Source organism: Equus przewalskii, chromosome 14, assembly GCF_037783145.1.
Source record: "Equus przewalskii isolate Varuska chromosome 14, EquPr2, whole genome shotgun sequence".
Taxonomy (NCBI): Eukaryota; Metazoa; Chordata; class Mammalia; order Perissodactyla; family Equidae; genus Equus; species Equus przewalskii.
The window spans coordinates 65,182,692-65,202,221 of NC_091844.1; the positions used below are offsets into that span (position 1 = coordinate 65,182,692).

General features: G+C 48.7%; 1 protein-coding gene across 1 annotated transcript in view; it reads left to right on the forward strand.

Annotated features, from left to right (window-relative positions):
* The first annotated feature begins 3,206 nt into the window (after positions 1 to 3,206).
* The window catches only part of GALNT14 (polypeptide N-acetylgalactosaminyltransferase 14), a 206,274-nt gene continuing 189,950 nt past the window's right edge, over positions 3,207 to 19,530 (forward strand). The window contains exon 1 of the mRNA XM_008514756.2: positions 3,207 to 4,013. Coding sequence (XP_008512978.1) covers positions 3,885 to 4,013 — 129 coding nt within the window. The 5' untranslated portion in view covers positions 3,207 to 3,884. The remainder of the gene's footprint in view (positions 4,014 to 19,530) is intronic.

A 19,530-nucleotide genomic window follows, 5' to 3' on the forward strand; every position in this document is an offset into this window, starting at 1 on the left:
AAGGCCTTGCAGGAGACCCGGGACATGTGGTTTTGACAGAATCTATAGTGGCAAGGAAGAGGGAGAAGAACACAGAGGAAAAGAGGGCTGATGTATTATTTACAGTTGGAGAACTTGAATAGCAGACTGCAGGGGTCGGCCCGAAGACTTGTATCTGTACGACAGCGGAATAAAGACAGATATGTTTGAATTCGTGGTGCTGCTCCTTTTGCTGCGGGGGCCCCCTACCAATGCTGGGCCAGCGTAAGTGTGTCTCATATCATTGCTGTGCTACAATCTGCCCTGCTACTGGTTACCTTTCCCTATGGCCCAGAAGAGTAAAGACCTCAACAGAACGCCACCTTGGCCTCTGTGTGTGAAATCTCATTAGGTTGGCACAGAGGGCATCTCGCTGGTGGTGGCATGTCCAATAAGCATGCAGATGGAAGACACACGTGCACACCAGCACTCTCACTGAAGTCACGCAGTGGGCAGAGAGGAGGGATGCGGGTAATCTGATCCAAAAGGAACAAAAGGCCGCAGCCTCTTCAGTGAGCTGAGCGAGAGTGACAGGAGGACAGTTAAAGGAAACCAAGAAAAGTGTGAAAACCCACAGCAAAAGCGGCCAGAGAGCATATGCATTGGACTTCACAGCTTCCTCGTGTTTCCAGCTTACTTTTGCTCCATATGCTGCTTTACACAGCTTTCTGGGGGCTATAATGGGTTTTATTCCATAGTTTTTATACTAACATGAATGACTCCCATCTGCTCCAATACCCGATTTACTCTGTAATGTCTTCGGCTGCGAGGAGACAAGAGCTTATACGACTTGCCAACCACAGGAGTGGCAAAAAGAGACCTACTTCAGGGACACAGAAGGTTAGAACCCTATATGTGTGAGCTGCAAGGGTCTTCGAGAGGGCATGCCATTACGGATGGGGAAATTGAGGCCCAGGAAAATGAGGAACTTGCTCTAGAACATCAAGACCAGAGATGTAGACCCAGTTTAGGGCACCAGGATATTGCTAATTCAGAGTGTACTTATTTTTCTTACTTCCTGCCATGTTAAATCTTTTGCAGGGAGCTTTTCCTCCCCATATAGGCTGTGATGAGAAAAAAGTAACTTGGATTAATCGCTAACGATAGCTAATCCCCCACTGGGATCAACTGTGCTCTGCATTACTTAAGCTGGTTATTAAAGTTTTAAACATCCGCCAGAGCCTGGGGGACCCCTGAATATGCTGGGTCCTAGGAGAGACTTACAGGGCTGGGCCCTGCGTGGAGACTCAACTGGTTTCCAGACGTTTGAAGTCCCATCTGAAATCTCTTTCAATCCTAATGACAGTTTCTGGCTTGACAATCCAGACTAATATGCCTTTTGGCTGCATCAGGCAATGACTCCTGGCAAAACTGGATTTCCTTGACAGCTTCCATAGGCCCAGGGAATCTTCTCCACTTGAGTGGAGGACAAAATAGTGATTCAAGAGGCAAGCATCTGGGAAGGAAATCCTTGCTCTCCCGGCAATGCAGGCCCTGCATAAGGCTGCCATGGGAAACCCAGGGCCTCAATTTCTCCAGATGCCAAACGGTTAGAGTCAACCACCTCAGCAGCACAGCAGCAGGCAGTGTGGTGCTGCACCATCTCAAAAGCTTGGCGGTGGTGTTGTGTAACTGTCTGCCATCTGTTACTCAGAAGCAGCCTCACAAAGCGCTGAGCAATGGGCTACGGTGCTGCAGCTCCTGCGTGGAACTGACAGCATCTCAGCGGCTTGCCTGGGGGTCCCCTGCAGAGCCTGCCGCAGAACACTTTGCAGGCCCAGGCCTGCAGGTCCAGGGTGAGGCTCCTGAAAGAGATCCAGGGAGCTAAAGATGCTGCAGAGGTGGGTTCTCATGCTGCTCCTCCAACCCCTCCCATGACCACGATGTACCTGGACCTTTGCCCGGCCAAAGTGGTGGCTGGGAGGCCACCCCAACCTTTCAGTGTATAGAGTTCTAATACAGGCAAATCCTGGACCATCCCCAGGGTTCTGCGTGACGGCCTGAGAACTCAGCCGAATCTTGAGATGGCCTGGCAAGAGTGCTCAGCTTTTGTGGGCTTGTTTGATTTTCATCTCTGTTCTGAACCAAAAACTTCTTATCTAAGCCTAGCCAAGAACTCTTTGGGGCTGTGAGACAGGACTGCCCTGTGGCTGAAAAACAAGGTAGCAAATACAGGGGGCTTTCAGAGATTCCTCCATTCCTGATTCCACTTCTTGGAGGCTCCATCTCACGGGAGAATGAATTCCAGAGCCCTGCTTTACAGCTGCCCCACCTCCTGTAGGGTATGGGGGTTTCCCCTATGCTGTGCTCTATGGGGCAAGAGAGGCAGGGAGGATGGAGGCTACAGTAGTAGGTGCATCATTTTCACCTCCCCAAGAAACTTGATGAGATAAGCATATATTAAAATGGCACCGTTCCTGCAGCCACCGTTGCCCAGGCAGAGCAAGGTTTTTTTCCTCCCTTCTTTGAGCTATCAGATCATCAGATAACACCAGCACCTTGCATTCAGCTTGCATACTATTCATTCACTTGTCAGAGGAGGTATTATCGTCTCCATTTTACAGATGAGGAATCTAAGGTTGGGGGGAAGGTAAAGGCCTTGCCCATGATTCACAGAGCTAGAGTGGCTGAGCTGGGTCAGGAACCCCTAGTCCAGTGGTATCACCATTATTCCAGCCTAGCTGAGGCCTACATGGGAATCCAATTCGGAATTTTCTCTGCCTCTAGATGCAAGCAGTTTTAGTCTGCAAGAGGGAGGAGGATGCGCTTCCCAAAGGCATTTGGGAAAAGGGACTATTGAAAGATATAACCTTCTGCCCCAGTACCGTCTGCCCAGGGTCACTTTCCAAGAACCCCGTGTGGTTGGCCCAACTTTGTACCCCCTTTCTTGCAAGCACAGAGCCCTGATGCTTATAGGGAGAGAAAACCCTTAAAGGAGATAATTGAGCCTTAATTTTTAAAAGGAATTCTTTAAAGTTAAATTTAGACCAGCTCAGCGTTCCATTAAGCAGAAAAAGTTGCCAGGCACCTGCAGGCAGGCAGAGAAACACCCTGGGGAGGTGCCTGAATTCGGCCTTGGCCAGGGGAGCGAATGGCGGTTGGGGCAGCACGGTTCCAAAGCCCAGCCGGAGGGAGAGTGCATGCAGGGCTGGAGCCGGGTGTGAGCGCCACGTGCAGCCCCCAGCGGTGAGCGGGAAAGTCCTCCCAGGCACAGCTCCTCCTGGCGCGGGCTGGCTCCTCGGTTCCAACCCGCAGCTGGTGGTGGCGGGCCTCGCTGATGCACCGTTCCCGCCCCAACCCAGGGTGGCCCCGGAGCGGCGCCCAGGGCTCGGCGCGGGCAGGCCAAGAACAGCACCGTGCGCCTCGGTCGGCGGGCGGCGGTAGCAACCCCTCTCAGAGCACCGCTTGCTCCCGCCCGGGCTGCCTCAGAGTAGGTCTGTCTGTTGGGCCCACCCTCCCCCTTCTCTCCCTCCTCTCCCTCCTCCCTCATGTTCCTCCCGGGGTGCCGGGCACAGCCTCGGATTCCTCCCTTCTCGCAGCTCGAGTCAGTTTCCCTGGCGGTGGCAACGGCGGCGCGGGGAGCATCTCGGCCGCCACCGTGCTTCTCCGGCTGGAGCGGGCATCCAGCTTGACTGCCCTTCGGCTTTTCCCTGCCACGCCTCGGGGCGCCCTGCGCCCCCTACCCCTGCTCGCTTCTCTCCGAAGCGGGCGCGGAGCCCTGCAGGATCCCGCCGGCCCTCCACCCAGATCCCGGGGCTGGCGCTTCCCAGAGCGAGGCGCTCTCTGAGACTCCTGCCCCGCCGACCCTGACCGCCAGGGGGTGCCCCAGGGGCGTAGCTCTGGGAGAGGAGAAAGCAAAGGGGACCATGCGGTGCCTGCCTCGCCGCCTGGCGCTGCTGATCTTCGGGGTGCTCTGGATTATCGGACTACTGTTGTTCTGGGTAACCAAGAATAAGTTGGAGGTGCCCGCGGAACCTGAAGTGCAGACCCCCAAGGTACGGGGTTCGGCGGCGCGCCGGGCGCGGGGCAGCGGTTTGCAGGAGGGCGCACAGCCCGCGTGCCGGGTTTGCGGGCTCCTAGGAAGCCAGGTCGGGGGTCTGGGTGCTGCGAGCAGGTAACGGAGTGCCGGCTGCGGCTACAGTGTGATATTTCTAAATTTTAAAAAGCTCGGGGCATCTCTGGCCCCGCGATGTGTTTAAGTGGGAGTGGGTGTGTGTGGTGGGCCCGCGCGCGCGCGCGCGCGCGGACAGAGCGGGGCTATCAACTTGGGCAACGCGCCAGGGTCCCGGGGCGGAGGGGGCGCTGCAGATGAGCCACTCGGTGGGTAGCGGTCTGTGGACGCCGCGACAGAGTCGCCGGTGGTTGGGTCCGGTGGCAGGGCCGGCCGGTGCTGGCGCCCCCGAAAAGTCTGGCGGCTGCGCTGACCTCCTTCCTTCCCGCAGCTGCCAGGCCCGGCAAGCGGAGGCCCGAGGCCCGGGGTGCGCCGCGCGCGCGTGTGCGTCGCGGGCGAGCGCCCTGCAGCCTCCTGGGCAGCTGCTGCTGGGGCCCACCTCTGCTTTTTAATTGTCCCCGAGCCCTTCAGCTGCATTGGAAGTTGAATGTGCCCCGAACACCACTAAAGAGCCTGTGGAAACAGACTCCTTGGTATTGGTGGGAGTTGGGGAAATGGGAAATGAGACTTGGCGGTGGGACGCTCAAGGAGGCCTCTGGGGGTTTCCTGACCAGCCAGGCAACATTTATGCATTGGGTCCAGAGCAGTCTTCCAGGGACAAGGAAAAGGCCTTGGAGGGGCTCATGGTCCCAGCTGGAGACTGAAAAATATGGGGGTGGGGGGGGCAGTATCCCAGTGAGTACAGTACAGAGCGCCTGTGCCGGTCTGCAGTGGTGCTCCTTCCTTAGTTGTATGGGTTGGGTGGTATTATCCTTATTACATGGATTAGGAAGCAGATTCAGTCTTTAAGTAATTTGCCTCCCATCGCTCTACTGATCTGAACCCCAACCTCCGATGTTCAGGATCTTTCCACTAGATCAAGTTGCTTGTTGGATCCCTTTTTAACTCAGTCTTCTGGCTCATATGTTTTGGAATCTTGCCGCTGCTCGGTTGAGCTCCACAAGCATTTCCTGAGACCTGCAGTGGACCATACAGTGTGCTGAGGGCCAAGACGGCTCAGGGCACTAGGTATCACAGGAGTCTGGGGACTTCCTGGAGGAGGAGGACATAACAGAACTGAGTTGAGAAGGATGAAGAGGAGCTTTGCCAATAGGTAGGGAGGACATTCCAGGTAGAGGTTAACTGTACCAAACAGGCTCAGAGCAATGACACAGCACGTTGTGTGAGTTTGGCATAATTTGAGAATATGGCATGTGGCCAATGACAAAGATGAGGCTGGGGAGGTGTATAAGGGTCATGTTGGGTAGGACTTTCTGGATGCTAGGGGGCTTTGGAGGGGATACTAAGCAGAGGAGTGGCGAGGGCAGACTGGTGACTTCAAACAGCCTATATCACACTGGATCAATTTTCTCACTCACCTCAGACCTGCCGGTAGATCTGGAGAGCTTTTCTTTTCCCCTGGGTGGTTCTGCTCCTTGTGATGCAGTTAATGACGCCTGCAGGGACATGATCTCTGTCTGTTTTGCACTGAACTTCATTACCTTAAGCTTACTTATTCTCAGCCTCACCCAGGGACCTGGGACAAGAGATCGGTTCCCTTCTTCGTGCACTGTATCCTTCCTCCTTACCTGCCGCTTCTCTTCCTGGTGTGTGCTGAACACATTTATCGAACGCAGCTGGATGCCAGGCTCTGTGCTCGTGTTGGGGCTGCTGTGATGAGCACACCATGTCCCTGCCGTTTGGGGCCTCTCACAAGTTCCTGGTTGAGCAGAATTACAAACAAATGAGTAGTGGGGCAGGGTGGGGGCGGTGGTCTAATATTGGCCGGCCGGACACGCTACTGTGCAGTCATGGAAGATGGGGGCTTCTTTGACTGCTTGCTCTGTCTTAACATCTTCTCCCGTGTTTCCCCCATTTTCTGTATCTTTTATAAGCATAAATCCTAAAGATTTTAAAAATCTTGATGCCTCATTATTAGGCACCCTTCTTTTTGTTAGTATGTTTCTCCTTCCAGTTTTTCACCTGTACGTGTGACTTTGTGTGTCCGCATATATGTGTGGTGTGTATTGGTGGATGTATTTGTGTCTGGTGGATGAGCAACCCTCTGTATCTTAGTGTATGTGTATTTGAGGAGAGAGGTGGGGAGACAAAGAGAGGTCCTTTCTCAGCACCAGAACATTTTATTCCCATGACTGATCTAGGTAGGAAATTTGCACTCCCTGTCCGAAGGAGTGCAGTTGTTGGTTCCCAAACCTGACTGCATGTCAGAATCACCTGGAAAGCTTGTTTAACATGTGAGTTTTGGGGTTTATTGCAGAGATTATGATCCTGCGGGTCTGGGAGAAGGTCCTAGAATCAGTATCTTTACAGAGGCTCCATGTGAGTCTGAAGCGGCCTGTTGATGGACAGCATTTGGGAGCTGGATGAAGAATACCAATTCTGTTGATTTTTTTGCAGTTTGGTTGGGTCCGTGTAAATTTGGCCAAGCGATTTCATTCTTCTTGAATTCCTGGTGGACCAGCCTTGTGTGCAGTCATGTGAAATAACAATAGCTAGCATGTATATAGTGCTTTACAAATTCACAGACTCGTTTCAGATATATTAGCTCACTTAATCTCCACGACAACCACGTAAGGCAGATAATACTTTATGTAGATACGATTGAGTAATGAAGTTAAACAATTGGCCTAAGATAAGAAGGCTGTTATTAAGTGGCAGGATCAGGGTCAAAAATGGAATGGGCTCGTTCTGGGAACTGCCCACGCACATGCTCCTTCTGTGTCACTGTGCTGCATGGACTCCTGGGTCTGCACTCGTGGGTGATGGGGGTAGGTTAGGGATGTTTACAGATGCACGCTGCCCGCCTACTTTCCAGCACTTCCATGGCTCATCCCCAGATGCTGGCCTTTGGAGAGCTCCAGGAGGGTTGGTGGAATTTGTGGGGGAACCATCTCAGAGGGAAATTCTGCTCTGCCCTCGGAGGAGGCCATAGGAGGCAGAGGAAGCTCCTCTGGCTGGACAGAGTGCACCCTGGTGGGGAGGGTCGGATCAGGGGTTGCAGCCTCATTGGGAGGTTGCAGCACCATTGGTTTAGGAATCATTTGCCAGGGCAGAGATTGTTTCCTCAAGGGTAGGTTGAGGAAAATTCCGATGGTAAGAATTCAGATGGGACGTTTGTCTATTATAAGGAAAAATTCAGTCTTTGAGTGAGTTCAGTATCCTAGGTTTTCCTAGGAAATGCTCATGCATGGTCATGGGGAGAGCTCTTTCCTTGGACGTGCCGAAGGCTTGGGGAAATTTTCACCCTGCCTGGGCTTCTTCCCAGTGTGGGGGAGGGGGTCAGCTTATTTTCCAAAGCAATAGCAGTGGATTCCCTTCCCTTAAAAATATTTAGAGAAGTTGGGAATGGTGGAGGGCCCGGAGAGGAGAGAGCTGTGGCCAGGGATCCTGGGCTGGGGACTTCCCAAATTTTAGATTCCATACAGCAGATTGCCTTCCCTGGGGTCTGCTGCAGCTTCTAGCTCTGGGCTCCCGGGCCCTTATTCTCCTTTCCTCACAGTGTTAGGAAACATCCTCATTCACCTAGCCATAGGATCTTCAAAATGGGCCTGATACAAAATAAAACCTGTGCCTGGTCACCATCCACATGATAGGGAGAAGGCATGGTGCACGGCTAGTTTAAGAAAATTAATTGGATTTTTCTTCTTAGTTTCAAGAAGAGCTGGTTCTATTATTAGCTCAAGAGGATTTCTTTATGTTTGACTTTTTAATGTTGATTCGATTCTTGTACCGGGCCCCTCAACCCCAAATTCAGCAAAGCTCTAATTCCTAATTGAAAATCATGGAACAAGTTTGATGTCTTAAATCAAACTGTATTTTAGAGATAAATACTATACCATTAAAAAGTATCTGAAAAATGTCTTCATTTCCTCTCTCTGCTATCATTTGTTTGTCATTTGGGGAATTATACAACTGATAGAATTAAAAAAAGAATCAGCAAATTTGTTTCTTATTTCCAAGAAACTAAATTTAGTCCAGGCGTTTAAAGTTTAGTAAAAGCAAAAGCATTTGAGGCCTGAGGGTACTTTCTGAGGAAGATGTTGGAAAAGTAAAGCCTCCGAATAAAGTGCCTCGGGCCCATGTAAATGTGTTTGTGCTGTAGGAGAAATAGAGCAAACACGGTTAGAAAAGAGCTTGTCTTTCTGTAATATTTGCATACTACAAATGCCTTGAGTCTAAGACACTGTTTTATTCTCCACTTAGTAGATAATTTCTCCCATTAAAAAAAAATCATGAATTTTAGAGAGCAATCGTATTAATCTACTGATGTTCAGTGTGCACACACTGGACTCTGTCCAGGGAATTTTGACTCTGGCAAGACCAGAAGTAGCCCATTATCAGAGGAATGGTCATCCTTTCCTTGGCTTCTGTGTGTGTGGTGCCTGTCCTGGGCTCTGTGCTGTTTTCCCCTCTAAGGCAGCTCCTGGAGCAGGTGTGGGGATGGTGTCGCCAGGTGGGCCAGCAGCGGCTGCTGAGAGAGGCTGGGGAATAGGAGAGTAGCAGGTGGAACCTCAAGTATTCGAGAAATAGCACGTTTTTGTTTTCTAGAGACCAAGAAGCTTTTTGTTTTTTAAACTCTGAGCTCTACCCCCTCTCCCACCCTGTCTAATCCCATCAGGCTGATGGGAATTTCTCTGCCCTGGGTCATTTTTGGCCCGCCCTGGGTTGTACCTGTGGCCTAGCTTGCTTTCCCAGCCAGCACTTGCCCCCAGGTTCAGGAGGGAGGCCCTGCCCCAGGGACCCGAGATCTGTTCTAAGGGAATCTCTTTGAGTCAGCCCGGGGAGCTCTCTCTCCCCCTAAACCCTTGTTCCCCTGAGTGGCTTGGTGCTTGTGGAAACAGCCCAGGGATCCCTGCCTCAGACCTTCCTGGAGGCACAGAACGATATATATCTGCTCACATCAGGGAAGACAGAGGAGCAAAACCAGGAAGGAAAGAGAAATTAATGTCCCTGTCACAAGCCTCCCCGCCTGTCAGAGGTGACGCGTTTTCAAGGTTGCTAGTCTGTTTGTATCATTTAAAAGTGTTAATTTCCACTCATCAGCGGTCATTTATAAACCGAAGAGGGACAGAATGAGGCTGCCTGTTGACTGGTGCCTACGGCCCAGAATTTCCACACAGCCTATTTCACATGCTATCTCATCACCTCCTTTGCCTGCATCTTTTCCCACACCTCCCCCATTCCGAATTTCCAAAATAATCGCATCCATGATCAGGCACCCAGGAACACATTTTGAAGAAGTGTTGCTGTGCCCTTGTTTGGTTTCTAACGTTGGCAGTTTTGTCACTCTTCCAGAGCATCTCAAAGTCCCCAGTGCATTTTTGGAAAACAATCTGAATTAGAAAGCAGAGACAGATTCCCCCTCTGCTCTTAGGGGGCGTCTGTGAACCCTGCCATGGCGTTTGCACATTCCACCCCAGAGACCACCATTACAGACCTGCCGTCTGTTCAGGGAAGTGAGTCTGGACGTGCCCTATGCCCTCTACAGCTGGTGCTGAGTCTTCCCACTTGCCTGCAGTGACCCTGAGCTGGGAGGTCAGCCTTCCTCCTGGCATGGACCTCAGAGACTCATTGCTCACTGGAGTCAAGGGATAGAGAGCCTGACCCCCTCTTGGTTGCTCCCATCATGTCATAACCGAGTGTGGTTTCACCTTCTGGTTTTTCTTATACATATGGCAGCCTGGACATCTCTTTCTACCCTTGGCAGTGCCAGGGATAATTCTGATTCCTCTCTTCTGGGCTCAGTCTCCTCACCTGTGGAATGGGAGCAGCATGCTATAACACTGCCTGTCTCTCACTCACTTTGTCAGCAGTCTGAGCTGTTTCGGGTTCCTTGTGAATAACTTTGAAGTGAGACCTTATGGCTATAAATAATTATACCACAGAAACTCTGTGTCTATTACTTATCTTTTAATTATTTTACCAGAAACACTAGATTAACCAAAAAAATAAATCAGTGTTCGAGTCCTCAGATGTTGAGCTGATTAAGAGAGAACCCCTTTGGGATACTGAAGAACACACACGCGCGCGCACACACACACCCACACATGCACTCTGGTACCCTGGGGAATTCTGCAGAAGCTCCTGAAATTTGCTGGCTCTGGTATTTTGGTATTTCAGAATAAACGGCCTGATATGACCTTCTGGGGCAGCAGTCTTTGCATTTGGCAGCGGCTGCTGCCATCACAGGACCTAATGAACACTAGGAAGCTGATAGGGGAGAATGAGGAAGAGATCTCCTCTGTGTGAGAAATTTATGTGCCACCCGGGGAGTCCTCTTTCTTCCTGCTTTGCTTTCCCTCTTCCATCGCCCCCCTGTTCCCCTCCTGCCTTCAAGCTCATGAGGCCTAGAGCAGAGAGCCCCAGGGTACTTGGTCAGGAGCTCCAGGGAGAAGTCTGGCGGCAAAAGAGCCCAGTACTTCCCTGGGGCTCCAAGGTCAGGAGCAGCCTGCCTTGCTGGTCACTGGAGATACGGGGACCGCTCTGGATGCAAAGACAGTTCTTTCTGGAAGAGGGAAGTTGCCGCTCTGGACCACCCTGAGCCGTTCTGCTTGGACACCTTTATGGCAGCACGAACCCTTATGGCAGGAATGAAGGAGCCATCTGACCTGCTGCCTCCTGGACAATGCCGATTTCAAGTGCAAAGTTTCTTCTGCATACCATTTCCTGGAGACGAGATTAGGCACTTAAAAAAAATAATTAAATTCTCTTCGTGTCACTTGTCTTCTTAACTGTTAGCACTACAGAGATCTTTCAAGGAAATGCAGGGCAGAGAGGCAACTCACATGTGCCTGCCATTGGATTTGAATGCCCAGGGAGAGAACAACCACCCAGCTGCCTCCTTTCTAATGATCCTGTTGTTTAAACCCAATTTGCATCTCATTCGAGACCAGGAGAGAGTGGGAAGAGACATCTGTAGGACTGGTATGACTGCCCTGTCTTGACAAGCTCCCTCCAAAACAGCTAACTGTCCCTTTTCTCTGTCGTCACTGAGATTTGGAAATTAGGATTCTCTTCCTGGTGGTGTGAGCTGAAGATTTATGGAGCTTCTTGTGTTCCTCTGAGAGCACTCTAATCATTTATTTTTCCCCCCAGCCATAGGGAGACTGGTCCAATCAATATTTATGCGCCCGTCACTCGCAGCTGCAACATGCGGGCATAATGGACGCCAAATTCCTTGATGGCCATTGAAAAATTAGCTGGCGCCTGTATTTCAGGCTCATTGTTTTCTAGGATCTCGAGGAGATCAGACCACGTGGTCCACAGATTAATTAAGCCACCCAGATAATTGGCTGTTAATCGATGGCCAGTTGATGGCTGCCAGCTGGGTACTGAATTGACTAAAGTCCTTATGGTGGGTCGGTGGTCTTCATCAAAAGAGGAACTGGCTGAAAGTCTTGACTAATTAAAGGTGAATTGGGAACGGGAAGATAAGAAGTAACTTCTTTCCTGCATGACTTCATGTGATGTTTTACAGTTTACAAAGCGTTTTTGTTCACAAATGCCTCATTTGATCTTTACTGCAACCCTGTGAAGTGGATGTTTTTATTATTCTCCTTTCCTGAAGTATGATGAAGCTGAGGTTTTAAGGGGGAGGAGGCTTTTGGCAAGCTCATCTAACCACTAAGTGGCCTGGAACTCGCTCTTTTGAGAATAAAGCACGTGCTGTTTGTATTATGGCCGTGCTCAACTTCTGGTTAGCTTCCTTTTCCTGGAAATGAAATCTATTTTATATATGTATATACGAGATGTATATTTTCATATGGACAAAAAGCTAGTGCTCTTGATGAGAAATGGCTATATAGCGTTGCTTTTCTGCATTCAGAAGGAAACTGAGGAGCGGATCAAGGGACCTATACATGGGAGCCATCTTTACAAGGCCAGGGGACGTCAGGTTTTCTTCCAGGATGGGCCAAGTTTAACTCACCCACAAGCCCTACAGAAATGTTGCCCAGGACACTGCCTTCTGCTGTGTGAAGATGCTGGGCTGCAGTGGCAGACTTGGGGTCTCCGGAGAAGTGGAGAGAGGCTCTCCAGCCCCCTCGGTCCCGTGGTGGGCACTGGCTCTGTCCTTGTGTGAGCCCTCACTGGGGTTTGACAGCAGGCAATGAGGCTCTGCTGTCATTCACAAGGCTGCTCAACTCACAAGTCAGCAGGATTGTGCAATTAAGACAGAAACTGTTGATTTGAATCCCTTTCGTGATGAATATGGTCCTTAAACAATCAGAAGCAATTCCCCTCTAAGAGGAAAAGTGTCATTTGAAAGAACCTAATACATCCTATTTGAAATGCAAGGCAGGTGTGTGGGGGAATGGCTCCAGGGAAGTGCCTTTGGAAGATACCCAGCATCACCTGAGACCTTCCCTTCTGGAAGGCAGAGGGCGCCCTGCCTGTGTTTTGCTGTTCCACCTTGAAGGCCCATTGATGATGTAGTTGCTGCCCATGTGTATGCTTAAACTTACGAAAGCATAAAATCAGGAGGCTGCAGATGTCTTCCTGGATATTTTGTCTGCAATTCGGGTAAACTAGCAGAGGGCTCACAGTGGTGCTTTTGTTAGCTGCCAGATCTCCAGCAGAAACATGACTTTTTTCACTGTTGTCCACTTGTACTGAGCATGACAACATTAAGGGAGCTATATTTTTTAAATGTGTGCATGAAGTAAGAACGAAAAGAAATGTAAATCTAGATAACTGATATTTTCCCTCCCCACTCAGAGACCCTGATGGTTTTCTACTCATTTGCTCAATTCTGGGTCAGATTAACTCCCTGTCATTCTCCCTGCCTCCCTTAAAACTGAGATTATAGATTCTGCTCCAGGTTTTAGCTTTTCTCTTAAAGCTGAGCATGTATTTTGGAAGACTTCTTGGCAGTGTCTTCTAAAGTTGAAGTATGTGTATATACCTATGACCCTGCAATTCACTCCTAGCCATAAACCCAACAGAAATGCATAGGTATTTCAATGAATGTCATGCACTCAAATTGGTGTTGGCAAACTTTTTCTGTAAAGGACCAGACAGTATTTTTGTTTTTTTGGGTTATACAGTTTCTGTCGTAACTACTCAACTCTCCTGTTGTAGAGTGAAAGACAACATGTAAACGAATGAGTGGCTATATTCCAACAAAACTTTATTTATGGACACTGAAATTTGAATTTCATATATTTTTCACATCTCATGAAATATTCTTCTTCTGGTATTATTTGCAAATATTTATAAATGTGAGATCCATTCTTACTTTGCAGGGTGCAGTAAAACAGGTGGTGGGCCAGATTTGGCCCACAGGCTGTGGGATCCCGTTTATATAAAGTACAAGAATAGGCAAATCTAATCTGTGGTGTTGAAAGTCAGTTTTGTGGTGACCCTTGGTGGGGGTTAGTGACTAAAAGGGGACAGGGGGCATTTGGGGCGAACTGGTACTATTCAGTTTCTTAATCTGGGTGCTTGTTACTCAAGTGTGTTCACTTTGTGAAAATTCATTGAATGCAAGCTCTTTTCTGCTTGTATGTTCCACTTTAATAAAAAGTTCAAAAGGAAAATCTGAACTGTGTGGCTTCTGACTCTAGGTTTTAGCACCTCATTTGGGGTTAGAGTGTAGCAGTTTTCGTTTTTTATAGCCACTGGTTTCTATTTCCTGAATAAGAGTCTTTGGAGACAGCCAGCCCTGACGGCTTCGTGGTTAGAGTTTGACACTCACTGCTTGGGCGGCCTGGGTTTGCTATTACGTCTCGAAACCAAGCCACCCGTCTGTGAGTTGCCATGCTGTGGCAGTGGCTCACAGGAGAACTAGCACGACTTATAACTAGGATATACAACCATGTACTGTGGCTTTGGGGAGGGAAAAAAAACAACAAAAAAACAGGAAGATTGGCAACAGATGTTAACCTAGGGCAACTCAACAAGAAAGAGAGTCTTCGGAGAAAGGCCTTGATATGTCTATCCAGTTTCCCAAATCTTTCTCCCTCTTATATACAGGGAGACATTTAACAACTGGTGTGGTGCTGGCACCAGCCGACCAAAGTGCAAGTATGTGCTGAGTGATAACCTTTTAGTTGCTGGATCATAGGAAGATGGGAGAGGGTCCTAGGGGAGGGCAGGGGCAGCAGGAGGACCTGCAGGATGGTAGAAACCCTGAGGAAGACTTGGACTAATCTAGCTGCATCACAGTGACTCCGGGCTGAAATCCACCTGTGCTTATTGGTAAGAGGTGGTGGCTTAATTGCAGAGAATGGAATATGGCACAAGCTACTGGCTTGTAGAAAACCAGCTTCTATTTTTTTTGCATCCAGGAAAAAAACCCAGAAAATCAACAATCTGAGCCCCTACTAATTGCCAGGTGCTTCCTGTGTCAGCTGTCTATTCTTCCTAACAACCCTGTGTGGTGGCATTATTCACTTCATTTTTCAGACGAGCAACATCAAAGCTGGGAGAAGTTAAGTGACTATCCCAAGGTCATGCTGCTCCTAGGGGTGGGAGCTAGATTCCAAACCAGAACTGTCTGGCTCCAGAGCCCACTCTCCTTCCACTTCACCATGCCCACCCCACGCTTCCTTCTCTCCTGGCACAGTCGCATTGAATCTGGTCTCTTGAAAGAGATGACTTGAGTATATTTTCCTCTTAGCAACCAGCCTTTCGATCCCGCCTTTGTTCTGCTTCCCAGAATCACACACATCTTGTTTAAACCAGAAGCTGTTGAATGAAACAGTTTTATATCAGAAGCTATCTCTTCCAGGACAAGTCATTTTAAAACAATATTCAAAGAGAAAACTTTACAATATTTTCAGAGAGAAATATGTTGGGCTTTCAGCACTATTTGATGTCCCTGATGAATACTTTTCTCCTAGACAACTGGGAATGCTTCTGTTCCCAGGGTTAAACTTTAGAAAAGGCAGTCTCCAAGGTCTCACATTCTGGAGAGTGTTAGGGTGCTTTAGCATACCTCCAGACTGATTAAAGAGGGAACAGTGAGAAATTGATCCACAGATGCAGAAAATACAAAGGCCAGAGTGAATGGCTAAACACTTTCCACATCACCCTTCGGAGAGTAGTCCCGAATCCAGCATAATAGCACCAATTATTTGGTTGTTTGTGCTGAGGAGTTGAAAGCTATCATGTGCCGGGAAAATACTCAGCATGGAGCAGTAATTATGGATCAGCTGAGGATAAAGGATGCATTGGATTGACTGCTAATTAGATTATTAGCACCAAAAACAAATACCTGCTATTCACCATAAATAAGCTGCATTTATGATATTTTTATTTTGCTTTTTAATGCATGTTCCTTTTTATAATGTGCAATTTCCTTTCTTCTTTTTCTGTGCCAAGATTTCCCATGTTCCCCTGTCATAAGCATATTTGTTTATTGAGCTGTAATCAAGTCGTTTTCTTGTTTCCTTCCAGTCTCAAAAGGGGGGTGAAAGAGCTGACATGTATTACTGCCACGTGTCAGGCCCTATGAAGTGTGTTAGGGCTTCTCAGGGAAGAAGTCAGGGCTATTCCAGAGCATGACCCAGGTCTTTTCCTTGGGCACAGTCTTTGTGAGGGGTAAGCGATCGTAGGATTTTCCCTGTGAAATCAGTGCTGGAGTTAGTTGCTGAGAAAATGACCACGTTGTTCTTTTTTTGGTGGTGCTTTGAGGTTTGGTCCTCGTTAACCTGGATTCAAGGAGAATGGGATGGCATTTGGGCACTTCAGGTGCCTGCACCTCCTGTCCCTCCCCCCAAAATCAGCCATCTTCCTCCACGTAGGCTGCCTGTGTGTTCCCAGCAGTGTGAGATCCAGCTGTCTTCCTGCCTGGGGTGGCTATGAGTTCTTGGGTAGGACCATCTGGAAGAGCCCTCAGGAGCTCCCTGAGTTGTCTGGAGAGAGAAGCCGGCTCCAGTAGGACCCAGGGGGCATCTCTGGCCATGCCCTTGATAAGTCATGCAAGGGACTGTTGGTGTCCTGCAGGAAGCCCTGGAGATGGGACTTATTTGCGGCCACCATTATTGCCAGGAGTCTCTGTGTAACGGAGAGGTTTCCGTGGGGAGAGGGGCATGTGACTGCCTTTTGGGAGAAATGCTAGATGCTTTATCTGTGTTAAGGCATTCATTCTTTACAGCCGTGCCACGAGGTAGGCAGCTGAGAGTTAGCTAGAGCTTCCAGTACAGTCATACTGGATGTTTAAGGCTGGCTTTCTAATTAAACAGTGTCTGAGCCGTGCAGGTTGTTAAAATGTTCTCATCAGTGTTATCTCTGGATGATGTATTGATGATCTTTTTCTTACCAATGAGGAACTTGAGGTTCATAAATGTCCAATGACTTGCACAAGTCAACAGATCTAATAAATGGTGGAGCTAAGACATGTCTTTGTGATGCTGGAGCCGTGTCACTGGGGTCATTGGCCAGTAAGAAAGACAGTGAGCTCCTTGAAGGAGTTTCTCCCTTTGAGTGCCTAGCCAGTGTGGGGAGACAGGTGTATCAAATATGGAGAGACAGTGGGTAAATGCCCCTGTACCTGGCCACTGGGTCCAGCTCATCACTTCATCCAGCTAACCCACATGGGCTTTGCTGTGTGGGAAGCCCTGTGCAGGAGATGCCTGAGCCAGGGTTCTGCCCTCCTTGCCCAGGGCGAACTCTGAGGGAGTGGTGGAGTGTGGATCAGTGGCTCTCTGCTGGCCTCTGGCCTCTTCTGCCTCTTGTGTTCTGGGAGAACTCTGTCTCCCTCTTGGACTTGAAGATGCATTGCTTTATTCCTGGAAAAATAGAACTGTGTCGCTAGGATGGCTGTTTAGTGGTGAAAGGGACTGCAAGATCGATATGGATAGAAGTCTTTTCTCTCTTTGGAGTCAAAGTACAAAGTGAGGCGAGGGGATGCTGAGAATCTTTACGCGGGTTCATGGGATAAATGTTTGAGACGACTGATTTGCATTTACTAGGAGTGGTTCTGCAAGGTTGAATTTCTTCCCCTGATCATGTCACTCCTCTGTTAGCTCAGAAAACTGTAGTTGAAGTTGAATCTCATCCCGAAAGCTGTTTTGCTAAAACAGGAACCTGTTATTCCACAGGGCCTCTTATTAGAAGAAGGATTTAGAGCTGTCTTTTAAAGTCATTTCAGTGATTTTTGAAGAAGTACATTTGCCAAGATCCACTTGTCCCCAAAGTGTCTGCTGTTTCAAAAGCCTAGCACTAGTGGAAGGATAACGGGAAAGGAAAACCAGCTTCAGGAGAGAAAATAGGCTCACTGAGCAACCCACTTTAATTTAATCAGCCAGGGGTGCTATCGTGGGTTCCCTACTGTTTTGGGCAACCTAGACCAGGGTTGACCTTGGGCCAAATCCAGTCCCCCGTTCCCCCACTATTTATGGATGGCCTGTGAGCCAAGAATGGCTTTTTTTTACATTTTTAATAGTTGGAAAAAAATTAAAAGAAAAATAATATTTTGTGAACACATGAAAATTATACGAAATTCAAATTTCAGTCCATAAATAAAGCTCTGTTGGAACACAGTCACACTCATTCCTGTTCATACTGTCTGCAGCTGCTTTCACCCGACAAGGACAGAACCGAATAGTTGTGATAGAGACTAGATGGTGTATGATAGCTAACATTTTTACTGGCCATTTATAGAAGAGGTTTGCTAACCCTTGCCCTAGACTTTTGCTTCTCAAAGTGTGGTTCATGGGCGAAGGGTGTTGGCATCACCTGGAAGTTTTTTAGAAATACCAGAATCTCAGGCCACTCCACACCTACTGACTTGAAACTTGCGTCTTAACAAGACCCCCAGGTGGTTCCTCTGCAATTAAAGTGTGAGAAGCGCTGCATTAGATAAAGACGAACTCTTGCTCACAAAAAGCCAGTGTTAATCTGTGAATTGTGCTTCCCAAACCAAGGTCTATAATTGGTGCCGCATTTCTCTACATATTGAATTCCGTTTGATTCTAAGTTCCCATTCCTCCAGGTCGGGTGGAGAGTCCTCTTCTACTTTCAGCTTCACAAGGATCCAGGAGGTTTCCTCGATGCCTAGGAATAGGGGAAGAGCCTCGAATCTTCCCAACATTGTGGTCACAGCGGTAACATCATTGACCAAGCCCTTGTCATTCTGCTCCTTTCAGGCTCGTGGGTTGCTTGTGATGCTGGGAGCCCCTGTGTCCAGGGTCCCACCTCCTTAAAGGCACCACAGAGTCATTCCTCTTGGACCTTGGCACTCACTGGGGCACACACCACTCGGGACTGGCTGCCTCCATGGTCTTTCCAAGCTGGAGGAATTGCCTTTTTGCATCACCCTCTGGGCTACTTATTCTTTCATTGGAGACCAGCTTTTGCGTACCACCTCCCTGGAAGTAAGGGAGCTTTCCCTCTTGGTTGGGTCTGGGTTAACATACAGAGGTTAGTAGCAGGGCTGGGGTGGGAGTGAGGGGGTAGAATCCAGTAAGCACAGATAAAGACAAATATCCCAATACATTGTCCTACCACACCTACAGTATGTTACAGTGCAGTTGAGGGGACACAACCAACACAATCCAGGACAGTAGCAAATCTAGGCTGTCTTCCTGTAGAGCAAGAGGTGAATTCTGTAGGAATTTAGAGAGATGGAGTTTGTAGGCGGCAGGGATGAGGGGGGTCTTTCGAGGTGGCAGGACTCAGCAAGAGTGACTAGAGGTCAGTGGAAACCAGGCGTGGGCCAGAGTGTGGACAAATTTGACAATAAAGGCATTTACTTATTTTTGTTCTAAGATGCAAGTGTGTCTGAAAGTAAACAGATCTCCCCAGTTGGGAATATTATAGTCTATTCACTGGGGACTTTGTTCAGTAAATTTTTGGGCTTTAAGTGTTTTAACTGCTCAGAGGACGCTAATTGCTCTTAAAGGGGCAATTCAGTGAAATTTGAATTTGGCATTCCCTTTCTCTTATCCCTTTGGCGTAAATGAGGGTTGCTGTGTATGTTCTTTATTTCAAGGTTGATTCTGGCTTTTTTTGACTGCCTATTTTCATCTTTAATTTGTGTAGCTGCTTTTAGAGATAGGCCCTGTGGAGAAGGCATCATGCCTGTCTACATTCCCCTTCAACGAGGCCTTGCCAGGGCTGTGGCTGAAAGTCACCTAGTCATGTCATCTGAGGGGCATGCTGGTTATCTGAGTCCAGAAGGCCCGAGCCCATGCACATTAGTTGGAGGAATTGACATATGAAGACATCCCAGCTGGAGTTATCAGGAGGATGGATCAGGATAAGGGCCTGGAAGATTTTCTTCTTCTTGTGTATGTGAGATAGCCCAAAGTCTGATGGCCCGCTGGTGTTAACTGAGATGTGTGGCTGATCCACTGTGCATCTCTCCAAATTATCTTCTTGGGAAGCTAGACTAGGAA